The following is a 13536-nucleotide window of genomic DNA, read 5'->3' on the forward strand; positions in this document are numbered from 1 at the left end:
TCTTATAACCCAGTACTAACATCACTGTGGATGTTCTGGAGAATGCTTGTTACATGTAGCTTAAAGAATCACTTTTTCAGACTGAACAGACTTTCTGTGCTTAAGCAACTTTGAGAAGTTACCCTGATAAGGGCAGCAATTCTCAGAGATAAGAAACACCAAAATATTAGAAAGGTTGGTGTTTCAGATAACTTTGGATATCCAAATTATTACCTCAGGCATTCATTTGCCTTTTTTCCTAAATTTTGCTTGTTTTTTTAAATAACGTAAGCTCCAAAAAGTCTGTTGATAGCAAGCCTGGAATTGCACACACTTTGAGCTGGATTATCTACTTTCAAATAAAGGGCTAGTCTCCAGTTGTACTTGAGTTTCTCTCCTTCCTCAGGATTAAAATAATATTTTTATATCCATTTGGGAGGGAAGGAAATAGAGGGCTTTCATTTTTAATACTGTGTGTGATATTTACAAACACTCAACCTGTAAGCTGTCTGAACACTCGGCGTGGCTGTAAAACTGCTGGAGAGCTTACCTGCAGTTGTAGTCATAGAGCAAAGGCTGCCTCCACCTGCACATGCTTGCCTTCCGTTAATGCAGTTGCATTAAGTGTCTAAGGTAGAACATGACTCTTGTTTTGCATGGATGTTACACAAGTCTAGAGGTGTTCCCAGAAAATACACTGAAGTAAGGTAACTTTTGGGAATGTTCCTGTAAGTTTTGCATGTTAGAAGGCAATGAAATGTTTAAAATCAAATGTCTGGTTTGAGTTTGGGGTTTTTAAATGTTTTCCTCCCCTGCAAGCCCTCTGAAGAGCAACAGCCATGCCATAGTTTCACTTTGGGCTTTAAGGCTTGCACGTTCAACACTTTTTTTGGTCACTTACTGAAACAGGTTACACTACGTGTAACGTTTGGGATGTCTTATATGATACATAAAAGCACAACTAAAAAAGTCTCTGGGAAAACATCTGAAGAGCTAGGTGGAGATAACGTGGTTTTTCATCCCTTTCCCTAACGCAACAGCATCTTGATATGTCGTAAACTGCCCAGTGTTTAGACATCTTCCAAATCTGACTATGTACATGATTGCCAATGGAATTTGCAATTTCAGGCTGAACCCAACACTTTAATAATATAAAAAGCAGTTTTGATCATCTTGTTTGTTCGAGACTATGGGTATGTGCTGTTTGACAAAAGCAGTTGTGACCTTCTGGGAACATGCTGTACATTTTCAGAGCTTGCTCAGTTACCTTCTCAGGAGTCATGCATGTTCAAGGGCCTGTGTATCACTTGAATGTTTTTGAGCAATGTTGTTGCTAAGATTCGGGGGGAGAGGAAGGGGTTGCATCATAGGATTGCTGTCTTTTATGTATTGATTGCTTTTTATTTTAATCCAATGTTGGTGTCTGTACCTACGGTAGGTGTCTCTGTTCCTTCCCAGATTGGCTATTGCTGTTCACAGCTTTAATCCTTTTTCTTTCTTAAAGAGTAAAAGTTAGAGAGAAACTGGTGAAAGAGGAAAGTGCTCGTGGAAGCCCTGAACTTGTCACAGACACAGTATCTCAGAGAAAATCCCATCCAGTGCCAGCCCACTACATGCCTCTTCAGACAGAAACGCCTGCCTTTGATAGGGTTATAAATGAGCCCGTCAGTTCAGTCCGCCAACCAATACATGGCTATATTCAGCCTGCTGGCATTGCTCACACAGCTCAGCTGATGGCAACAGAAGAACCAGCAAATATCTCTGTTGGCAGCCTCCTCCTGCCAGACAATGTTAGCCTCTTAACAAAATCGCCAGCAGCCACTGCATCAGAGGGTGAAAAGAAAGAGGCACTTGGTCATGGAGCAAAGCCTGATGAAGAAGATTCTTTGAAGGGTGATCAGGCTTCCGAAGGCCGCAGACCAATTCTGCCATCTGAGATTCGCAAGCAAGGGAAGAACCATGAAGGCCTCTTTGGAGGAGGAGAATTGGATAGCCCTGTGGGGAATTCCTCTTTCACAAGCAAGCTGAAAGTTAACTCGGAAGTTCAGAGAGAGCTGGAGTGCAATAAGAGGCAGGCTCCGGAGCAGCAGTTTAAGACCCCTGAGAACTTAGAAAGGAGTGAAGCTGTTATGTACATACAGAGTGGGTCTGTATCGCAGCCTGCCAAGGCAAAAGCTCCTGTTCGGAAAGTTTCGACAGCAAAGCATAAAGTCCTGACTCGCTCAATGTCGGACTATACTGTGGCTCCTAAGCTAGAAGCTTTTAAAAGTAAGGAGAGCACGGAAGCAAATGCACCAAACGGTGAGATTGGCATGGTTGACACAAAAGTCTCTGTTGCCCAGCTCCGTAGTGTCTTTCTGGAGACTGCTAATGCCAACAAGAAAACAGAACTGTAGGTGACATTTCAGACGTATTTTTGTGTGAAACTTGCACGTCCTTGGCAAAGATTACACACACTCAACAGCAGTTGTGTTCGGCACTTAAAGCACACAGCTTAGCTCTCACCAGTGTGTACTGGAGGCTGAGATGGTTTGAATCCCGCTTTTGTGCTTCTGCTTGCTAGTGCAAGTTGTGATGTGGGGTAGCTGGAATGTGTACGTCTGCGCATGTTACCGGAGGAGCATGCAGAGTGATCTCTAGTGAATTGTTCGAGATGCTTACATCTATGCATTACTTCTATCTTCTATTTTCTTTTCTATGTGCTTTCTGTCGTGTGGTTTAAAAGTGAATCTCGGTTTGAGATGTCAACGGCAGGTAGCGCTTTGTCTGCCAGTGGTGACCGTGAAAGAGGGCCACGAAGGCCGAGGCGCTATTTTTCTCCTGGTGAAAATAGAAAGACTTCTGAGAGATTTAAAACTCAACCTATAACGTCAGCAGAACGAAAGGAGACAGATAGGTAGGCACGTACGTAGCTCTGTGTAGCATTCTGGTGCAGGTAGACATGAACAGGCTTGTGAAGAGACTTTGTTCATTTAATAAATAAACATTTTGCAAGGTTATTGTTTCTCTTTAAAAACAATCAAGTGTTTCTTATAGCTTATTATAAAATAAAAATCAAAGCACTGCCAACAAAACCAATTCGTTGCAAATCCCCCCCCACGTAAAATGGTGAACAGTGAATCATCATAAAGTATTATAGCTGTCTGGTTCTGTCTAATGATAAATGCTTTTGGTTTTATATAGTTTCCTTTCCATCTACTCTGCTTTATCATTTACTTTTTTTGTAAACAACCAAACCTATATATTTTATGTTAAAAGAGCTGACAGCAAATCTTAGACTTTTATCTTCTGCAAGATGAACTGGAAACCATTTTCCTTTACTGTATTTAAGTTTGGCTGCAATTGCTTGCCTTTCTGCTTTGTTAAAGGATGTCAAAGTGGAAACTGTTGAAACTTGAAAATGAGATAAAGTTTTCCTACTCTTAAGACTTTTGAGGTCCTGCTACTTCAGATGGAGTTTGAATTTAATTTTTGATGTCTCATTTCCAACTAACTTCTTTCTGTTTGATGATTTTTCACTAGGTCAATTTTGAGTGCAGAAATACCAACTGCTGAAGGTACGTTTCGAAGGAAGAAATGGGAGCAGATGTGTTTCGTTTTAACTGAAGAACTATTTGATAATGCAAACAAAGTCCACTTGAAAATAACTATCATTACATATAATATATTTGAAGTACTTGGGCCATGTCTACTACAGTTTTGATTTCAGATTCATTTAAGTCCAAAAGTCTGTCTATGGATATCGAACTTAGTATGGGAGGCAAGATGGGGAATGGCTTGATGCTTTTTCACACAGGGTTTTTTTTTTTTTTCTGATCTAGACAATAAATAAGCTACTTAGTGGAAAAAAATACACATTTTAATCAGTGGTCGAGGACTAAAAAAGCCTTTACTATAGTGTAAAACTGATATTGGTAACATGTTTTCTAGCTAAGGAAGTTGCAAGATGCTGGTTATTAAGTTCTATAATTCAGTGGGCCATCTTGCTTCTGTTTCCCTCTTGTCACTCTCGGCAAGTCTGGTACAAATTAAGTAGGTAATCTCATGAGTAGCTAAATTTAGATCTAATGCCTTATGCTATTTGAAAGCTGATATTCTCTGCAGCTTTGAGATGCTGGCTCTTGGATCTGGATGATGCTGATTTCAGCTCCTAAGGATACCAGTTGAGCCTCTGAAAATGGGGACACAAGGTGGTAATTAAAATGACCAGCTTCCACGAGAGACCATCTTGTATGGTCAGGTAGCATAAAATAGATGTTTTATACAGCAGGATGAATACTGACCCTTAAGACAGTCTTTCAGTCTAATTATTTTCTTAGTCCATGCATTATCATAGGCTAATATAATAAGATGGACTATTTATAAAAGGTTACATGGTAACATGATAGCACATGAACTGACTGAAGACACGTCTTTTGTTCTCAAATCCTGTTAAGAATTTTCCTCTGATGCAATACATATAAATACAAGTAAAGTTTACACAATTTGGTTTATGATAAGTCTTTTGTTAAAAGGGAGTAACAGCCAATTTATTTGCTGGTGGTGCTTCTTGTCTTAGTAAAACATAATTCTTAAGGAGTTCAGAAATCATTTAGTCAAAAAAACCCTTGCACTTAATATGACCTTGACTCATTACATTCACCCTCCTTTTTTTTTTTTCCTTTGTGTAGATGAAGAAAAATTGGATGACCGAGCCAAACTAAGCGTAGCTGCAAAGAGGCTTCTTTTTAGAGTAAGTATTACATTTTCTTAATAAAAGGCTGAGTTAAACATTTCATATACAAGATGCTGAAGAATTCAAAGTGTATTAGAATGAAGTGTAAGGCAGTTAACCAAGTCCAAGCTACATAACTTTTTTTACTTCATCTCACCTACCTACACAGTAGACCTGTTGCTCTAAAGCTTTCTTTAAGAACATCATTTAGAGACGTGTAGTTAGTTTTAACTCCATGGTGCTTACTGTGCAATTACATCCTGCTTCTAATTCAGAGATGGTCATTTGGGAAATTTACTACTTTACAGGCAAGAAAGCTAAAAAGAAAGTGCTGTTTTAGAACTTTTCTTCCACGGTTTTAATTATGACATATGTCCTCTTAGGAAATGGAAAAATCATTTGAAATGAAAAATATTCCTAAGCCACCTACAAGAAGTTCAGCAGTAGAGAGAAGACTGCGGCGTTTGCAGGATAGATCGCACACACAACCAATTACCAGTGAGGAAGTGGTCATTGCAGCTACGTAAGTCTTGTACATATGTTGGTTCCTGCTTTTAAATCTGGGAATAAGTTCCATATATGTGGTATTTACAACTTTGTAGCAAGGAAAACATTTATTGTTAAGGGTTAGTTTTCTTGAGAACCACAGGGGAAACTATATTGAAGTTCCTTTTTAAAAGTAGAGGGACTAATAATGCATAACTTGTAAGAGCTGTAATTTGCCAGAAATTTTATGAACCTGTAGATTAGGTAAATGGGATTAATCATAGCATTGGTTTGTAACTCAAATAAAAAAGATACTTTGAGCTGAGGGAAATCTGCACAATTTCTTATGGAATATATTTGTATTGGGGAAAACCTTTTACACTCTGAAATATTTTTGGAAATACATTTCTTGCACTCTGGTCATACATCATGAAATTTTCCTGAAAGAAAAGTCATTTAGGGGGAAGATTAAACAAAGGTGAATGAACATTCACCTAATATCTAATATCTACTGAAAGATAGCTCTGGGTAATGAGTAACTTCAAGGGACAACATGTTTGCTCCTCTAGGTTTTTAGTTCTTTCAAAGTATTTGAGGTTATTTTGCAAAGGTCGCAGCAGATAACTAGTTAATTAAAAATCATTGCTGTTTGTTTTTTTCTGTTTTGTTTTTGTTTGGTTTTGGTCTTTTCTGTAGTTAACACTTAATGTATTGCTTTTCTTAATGCTTTTTTCTTCTCTCTCCCTGTGAATTTTCCCTCCTTGGCAATTCTTTAAAGTGAATCTACCCCTGCTTCACGTTCTGTGAATACCCACACAGTAGTGACAAGAGTACCTAGTCCCACTGTAGTTAAGAGCACTGTACAACCTATCAGGTACTGGGGGGGATAAACATGCATGTTACATGGAGCACAAGATTCCTCAATAGCAGATGCGTCTTTAAAGTCTTGAATGCCTTTTCAATGTGTCAAGTCAATACTCGTTTCAGGAATATTTAAAACAGTTGTCAACTTCATTTATGTTTGCATGGTAAAACAATGCAGCTTTATTTTGTCAAGCATCTTGTTTTCAGGATCTTTCTAACCACATTTACCTGTTCTAGAAGCATATTCTTCTTGTGAAAGAAATTAATTTGCATGTGAGCAAATCTAGCAGAACCCTCTTTGCTCTTGTACTTTTTTTTTATACAGTAATGTCATCTTGAGATGAAAATACCAAAGCTGGGTGCCTGATTTCACAAGCAGTACATATCCTCTTTGTCTGTCTCTACATAAATGGTTTTTTAGCTTGCAAAACTAAAAGAAAGATAAGAAATTGCACCACCTATAGGTAAAGTTGCAGAATACTGTTTACATGTTCTGAATGGGAGAATTTTAGCAGAGACCAGACCACAACAGGAAAAAAGAAAAAGGGAATAATACAAATTTGGTAAATGTGACTGAAGGTGAATAAAATATATTATTGTAGAGGTGAATAAAATATATTATTGTAGAGACAAATGCAGTCACAGCTTTTATGAATGAATGTGCCCGCCTTCAGCATTGGTCAAACAATCTTCAAAATTAATGGAGTATACTCCATTTAAAAGTAACTTTTTTGTTGAGTTACCCCAGATAACTCAAAACAAAAGACAATCTGAATTCTGTTCCACTTCAAATTATAAAAGCCATTACAATATATGCTAACTTGAAAGCAGCACTAACCTGGAGTTTAAATAAGTCTTTTAATCATATATGCTCCACAAATTATTTCTAATAAAATTGAGTTATGTAAATTGCACTGTAGGACCCGTATTTGTTCTACAGCAGGCATCTTGAATGTCTCTCTGTAGCTCTGTATTCTGTATAAAGAGATTTCTCCGAAAAGTTTCTCTTCAATCTTGAGTTCCCCTTTTAAAAATTTGTTGTGTCCTAATCAAATGAATTTGTGAATGAAAATTTAACTTATTTTAAATCTTCAGCTATTGAATTAGAATTCATCATGCCAATGTTGAACCACTGCATAACCACTTAGGCTGCTATATTACATTGGCTATTGTGCTTCATGTGCAGTTCTGCTTCTATCAGGTTGAGATTTGAAAACTTCATAATGGCTTCTTCAAAACTCATTTCCAGTTCTGTTTCTTCAGCTTGCAGGCATCAGCACACCAAAAAATTTTAGCTAAAGAAGAGATAAGAGCAGCCAAAGAGGCCATGGGGCAAGATCAGTCTGATGAACCAGATTCTTCCACCTTAAGTTTGGCAGAAAAGATGGCTTTGTTTAACAAATTATCTCAACCAGTATCCAGAGCCATCTCCACAAGGAGTCGAGGAGATATTAGGCACAGGAGAATGAATGCTCGCTACCAGACTCAGCCAGTCACTCTTGGAGAAGTTGAGCAGGTAAGTGTGATCTTAGCTCTTTTGCATTTGTTTCTTTTTCTTGAAGAAAACAGCTTCAGTGTAAGATACCATAACAGCTGGGCTTTTCTTTGCTCTGAGCTACACACTGGGGTCATGACACGCTCGCAGGAAAAACCTTGTCAGGAAGCAGTCTTCTGACATTGAGGAACAACATCCTCTAAAATGTCCAACTTCATTGTTGTGTTTTTCTTTTTTAAGTAAATCAAGTGTATGTCATCTCTCTGATTAGTGCATGCTGTACCTTTCACAGTGTCTGTCTTTTCCGATAGAATATTACATGTCTTCTAATAGTCAATTCCTGGGCAAAGGTGTAAAAACTGTGACACATATCATTGTCTTTTAGATGTATTTTCAGGGAATTTTGGAGCTTTGTCATGTACAACTTTCAGACTCTTTCCTGAAAGCACTATATATTTCCGTTATTAGTCAGGACATATTCTGTCATTTTTCTCTGGGAGAGGGGCATTGATTTTTACTCTTTTTTTTTTTTTTTTTTTTCTTCTTAAAAGCAGAATACTTTCGAAATTCAGAAAGTCATGGTCAAAATGGAATTATGTAATATGTGCAGTGGAATTGGGCTTCCTGTTCTGGAATCCTTCATGTAATTGGAACTGCAGAGGAATGCCTTTTTAGTGAAGTTTGAGCATAAGATGGCCCAGCAGTGGTCATTCAGAGCTGATGTTCACAGTAGCAGAAACATCAATCCGTTAGTATTACAGCTTTAAAAGAAATGTGAAGCATAACTCCTATGCATGTCATTTCTAGGGATTTGGATCAATCTGAGTGTTAGAAACTTCCTACCCTTCTCTTTCTATATGCTTCATTCACGATTATACATTTTTCATATTATAATAATAGAATAGTGAGAAGGCAGGATTTCCATAACTGTATTGGTTCAAAGCTGTACAGATGTACAGTTGTACTTCATGCCTACTTAGGCATAAAATAGCAGTAAAAGTTTGGCAGTTTTATTTTAGCAAGATTTTCAGACCTTGCATAGTCCTCTTTCCATTCATTTTCCACATGCCAACCATTGTCACAGCCTGGCCTCTTTAATGATGGTGTCACTAAGTTGTTTGGGGGCCAGGAAGGTGATCAACAGAAATGGGCTGAAGCAGATGAAAAAGAAGAGACAGTCAGGTTAGTCTGTCAGACTTTTACAAAACAAACTTGCTCTTCAAGCAAGGATATGCAGAGGAAAAATGTTTTGTCATCTCTTTCTGAACCTAGCAAAAGAAACCAGAATTGACTGAACCAAGTTCAATGGGAGTGTATTTTCAAAAAGGCTTTCTATAGTGAACTGTTCATTTTGGAGTGTTGGGATGTTTTGAGATGCAGTTAGTTTTTCTAGGAAGAAGCAAAAGAAAGGTATCCAAATAGATAACTAGAGGTTACCATACCAAAATATATAATTGAAAAAGTAAATATCTTGTAATTCAAGCTGAAATCCCTTTGCTGATCTCCTCTAAATTTCTAATTCTGATAGATGCAATGGAAAAAGAGTAAACTGGTAACTATTTTCTTAATCTTTCTTTGCAATCTTTGAGCTAGCATAGTAGTCTTTGCTCTGCTTTCCGATTTGTTTAATGAATGACTGTGTTGTCCATGCTTTATGGAATGCGCATGTGCATTTTAAGTTTTCAGTTGATTGCCTCCTACTGGTGTGATTTTGTCTATTCCTTTTGCATGCTGTTCACTAGTCCTGCAGTTTAAGAAAACAACAAAAAAAGCCAAACAAAAAGCTTCTCCTGATGTGTATGAAGACATGTTTGTCAGTCTCTTCATAGGTTTTTGTCTTCTTTGGAAAAGACAAAGCCAAGCTCTGCATTTCAGAAAAATTTTGCATCTTAACTTTCTCTAGGAAAACTTTATAAAATTACTATTTTAGAAGAGTAGAAAAGATAATTTTTTCACTGTCAAGGCTGGCAAAGCAAATTTGGAGGTTTTCTTGATATGCTTCTTGGATTCAAATACTTTGCTCAGAGATGTACATGACAGCCAATGTTTATATTTGAGAAAGTCTTAGATGGACAGTCCTGTGTGAAAGTGATTTATGTGACGGAAGCATCAGGAATGTCTGCCCTATGTAGGACAGCACGGAGCAGAGTCTCTCTCTCTGGCGCTGAGCTAGCTCCAGAGCTGGAAACTGCATAACCATATCAGAGCAGAGCTGTGCCAAAGCTAATTAGTCCTGCTGAGATGCAGAGTTGATTAGCCTGGGCACATGGCATGTCATCCAGCATCTGGAACCTGAACTAATTTCTTTCCCCAGTGCTGCACAGTACCATGCCAGTATGAGCCTTTTCATGGAGCCCTGACACAATGTCATGTTGCATGCTACACATACACCCTTTATTACTAAAGATGTAGCTGTTCACATGCAGTCATTTCTTCCCTGGGTAGAATAATCCATCTGCAGCCAAATTATGGGGGCATTGTTGCTCTCTTTATGTCTTTCTAGTCTATATTTATAGAGCACTGTTTTCATACGGAAGCACATCTCTGAAGAACTATGGTGATTAGACTGTTTTCAGGAATTGATGATTTCAGAGCTTTTATGGTTTGGGGCTTTTTGTGTGTTTTTGTTCTCTTTTTTTGTTCATAGGTACAAAATGAAAGTGGAAAAATTACTCCCCTGTCAACTACAGTTGCAACATCGGTTTCAACAATGGCATCTGCCCTTTCTCCGTTGTATGCTGGAGACCTGCATACAAAGCCAGCTACTGATGGAAGTGTGAGTGCTGCCGCTAGAGCTGATCTGAGATTCCACTCTTCAGCAGAAAACTCGGACTCTTCAGGAAAACGCACACACATGTCAGAACAGTGGCAGCCCTCAGTGGAAGCGCTAGAAAGCAAAAGAGCATCAAAGAAACTTGAAGAAGAGAGAAAGAGGTTTTTAGTACATGAAGCTAATGAAATTACAAAGTACAGCTCCTTTGAGGAAGAAACCACACATCCCGTTCCTGAAAAAACAGGAGACTACCATAAAGAGACAACATACGGCTTCCTGAGGAAGGGCAGCATGGAACTGTTTAGTTCACAGGCACTTTTTCAGCCTCTTGAACAGAAGGAAATCGATACTGGCATGCAAGGTAAATGGGAAGTCAAAGGCGGCCAGTCCTTTGAAGAAAAGATGGATTTGGGAAGTGTTTTGAAAAGCAAGACTTTGCAAAGAGGTGCAGTATATGCTTGCTATTGGTGTAGTCTCATTTAGCAAATGGTGGTGTTTCTCTAGTTTTAAACTTTTCAAGCATTATCAAGGCTGGTTATGTTTCTTTTTTTTAACACTGCTTAAAAGTAGAGAAGTATCTGTGAAATCCTAAGCTTTACAAATACCGTTTTCTCTTTATTATTCTTCCAATTCTTCAGCCTTTAAAGATGACTCAATTTTATTCAGATTTTCTTGCTTCAAAAGAAGTGGTATTATATACTGAAGCTAAGATTTATCCTTTCCTCTTCTGCCTTTGCCCCTGCCCTCCAAAGTGCTGAACAAACTAAACATGCTGCTCTGGGTCAAGTGTCTGCTCTTAATTGTTGCCTCCTTGTGCATATATAGTTATGTATTAACTACATATCTACGTATATAGCTAGTAGTGGATAATTTTCAGATAACTAATTTTGCAAAACTACTATTATTTTCTCTTCAATGTGGTAACAAAATATAAACCAAGTAATTCTCAGAGCAATTACACTTCTATATGCACAGCATAATTCAAACTTGGTAAGTAAACTCGCCCATTTTTAAATAAAGTGCTTTGGAAATAATCAGTCAATTTGGTCATTGCATAAAGCCTTCAATTCTGTTGAATTTAGAAGGCTGTTGTATTAGTTTTCTGTTTCATTATGATGAGGTACAGGACCACAGTACCCTGTAGTGCTAGAAGCATTTTTGTCTTCATCCTGTGAAGTTAATTTATTTTGAATTTAATGGTCTTTGAACAGGTGTAGGGAGGAGGGTATAGTTCTGCTTGTATTCCTCAAAAGCAGTGTCTGTTCTATCAAATTAACTTTCAGTGACTGCAGGGGAGACAGAGACTGGGATAAAACAGGAGCAGTCATGGGTCAGAGGGGTGTTGTTCTCATAAAATTTCAAACAGAAAAATGAAGATCACTTATATTTCCTTAAGGATAGCTGTAATGGTGCATTTATCTTTCATCAAGGCAGTTTTTCCTGTGGTTTAATTGCTGCTTGAAAAAACAAAACCAAAAAAGCCCCCAACACTCTTCTAGAAAATAATACCTTTATTAAGCTATTAAATATCCTCCTAGTATACTACTTACGAATTAAACTGCTTTTTCAATAAGTTGACTTCTTATTTAAATTTTGTATGCTTCTGTTCCCCTACTCTTTGTTCCCCTCTCGCTTTCATCTGTCCATTTGTTTTCCTGTTGGTATGATGACAGGAGCAGCAGTTTATGCCCCATCTATGTGAAGTTTAAAGTTGTGTATTGAACATGATATTGTGTGACTTCATATGAACTTCAGTCACAAATGGCTAGTCTATGCAGCATATAATATTGCACGATTAGTCTTTTTACTGTAGCTTAGCCAGAAATTTTTTCTCTGTTAGAATAGCATGTGATTTGAATGTTAAAAACCAGATTTGCTGCTTCAGTGTTAGTAATGTAAAATATGTTTGAAATAGCACTAAGTCTAATTCAGCACTTCTCTTTTGAATGGGCAGACCACACTGAACCTACTTCTGAACTCACCGGTACATCAGCAATGAGGACAGTTTCACAAACTGCAGCTGTGGCATCCTGTAGACTGCAGGAGCTCTCTGAACAATTGGAAGGCAAATTTTATAAGAATTCCTGTGAGATGTTTTCTGCTGGAGAAAACAGAACACAAACAACTGAGGATGTCCTTGATAATTCCAGCAAAACGATGTCAATTAAGGAAAGGTACTTAAATGTCACTTTTTTTATGCAGTTATTAGACTGATGGTATAAAAAGAAGCTTTAAACCTGTTTCTGAAAAAGCTAAGCATTGATTATTAGGCTTTATTACATGTCGAATACTAACAGCAGAAACATGCAGCTAATCTGCTTGACATGCTTGTAAAGCAGATGGTGGTGAATGAGAATTACCGTTCAAGAGAATGTGATAATCTGATTTTGAAAGAGCCGCCTAAATAATCAATAAGTAGTTCAAAAAATGAAAGTTGTAAAAATACATGTTCTAGTTACATTTATACTGATATACTCAATATACTTCCCCAGGTTCTGCTCCCAGTTACAACAGGTATGATGTGATTTTTTTTTTTTTTTAATTAGCCTTTTTTTGTTGGTCTGTGAGAATCTCTTAAATAAGCTGAGTACAGGGAGTCAGGGATAGACTCTATGATGTTTCCCTTTCTACTTCAGAAATACATGGTTGCCATTTTAACTTCTGAGAACTTAGTGTAGGGATTTTAAAAGGATGATACGTTGGACAGGTTTTTGGGAGTATTAGAAATATTTTTGCCAACCCAAGATTGTTCTGATCTGAAACAAAACATTAAGTGTTCTGTGCTTATGTGGACAGTAGGACTTCATGCTGGAGCTCCAATAGCTGTTGTAGTACTTGTAAAAGTCATTCTCATTTGGTTAAAACTTTGGGAGTATAAACTCAGCCCCAGACTGTAAAAATATCTGGTAGCAGTCCAATGAGTAAAATTACAGTTATTTGCTTCAGGTTGACAAATAGGCCTATTTTTACTTCATTTTTTCTGCAGTGAAAGCAGAACCAACAAATGAAAATAGTTGCTTGATTAAACTTTCACTGTGTAAAAGTATTCCCTCACTTGGTAAGGTGGGTGTGGTATTAGGAACTTCTAATCTTTTTTTTTTTTTAAAAAAAACAACATGATTCCAAAGCATGCTTCTTAAATTCATGTATTTCTAGGAGGTATGTGAGTCATCCTCATTTACAGAGCATCCCCACTCCCTGTTATCCCTTAACATAAAGAGGGGG

At 37.6% G+C, this 13536-nt stretch overlaps 1 protein-coding gene across 17 annotated transcripts in view; it reads left to right on the plus strand.

The window, feature by feature from the left end:
• Positions 1-13536, plus strand: part of SVIL (supervillin) — a 146770-nt gene that overhangs the window by 95444 nt on the left and 37790 nt on the right. For 11 of the 17 annotated variants that reach the window (XM_074867015.1, XM_074867043.1, XM_074866936.1 and 8 more), the window contains 10 exons: positions 1484-2371; positions 2705-2875; positions 3502-3536; positions 4650-4711; positions 5077-5216; positions 5958-6053; positions 7307-7559; positions 9067-9090; positions 10186-10756; positions 12266-12485. In XM_074867015.1, coding sequence (XP_074723116.1) covers positions 1484-2371; positions 2705-2875; positions 3502-3536; positions 4650-4711; positions 5077-5216; positions 5958-6053; positions 7307-7559; positions 9067-9090; positions 10186-10756; positions 12266-12485 — 2460 coding nt within the window. The remainder of the gene's footprint in view (positions 1-1483; positions 2372-2704; positions 2876-3501; positions 3537-4649; positions 4712-5076; positions 5217-5957; positions 6054-7306; positions 7560-9066; positions 9091-10185; positions 10757-12265; positions 12486-13536) is intronic. The other 6 variants (XM_074866996.1, XM_074867081.1, XM_074866982.1 and 3 more) reach the window with 5 other exon arrangements.

The sequence above is a fragment of the Strix uralensis genome, chromosome 1 (genome assembly GCF_047716275.1).
Source record: "Strix uralensis isolate ZFMK-TIS-50842 chromosome 1, bStrUra1, whole genome shotgun sequence".
Lineage (NCBI taxonomy): Eukaryota > Metazoa > Chordata > Aves > Strigiformes > Strigidae > Strix > Strix uralensis.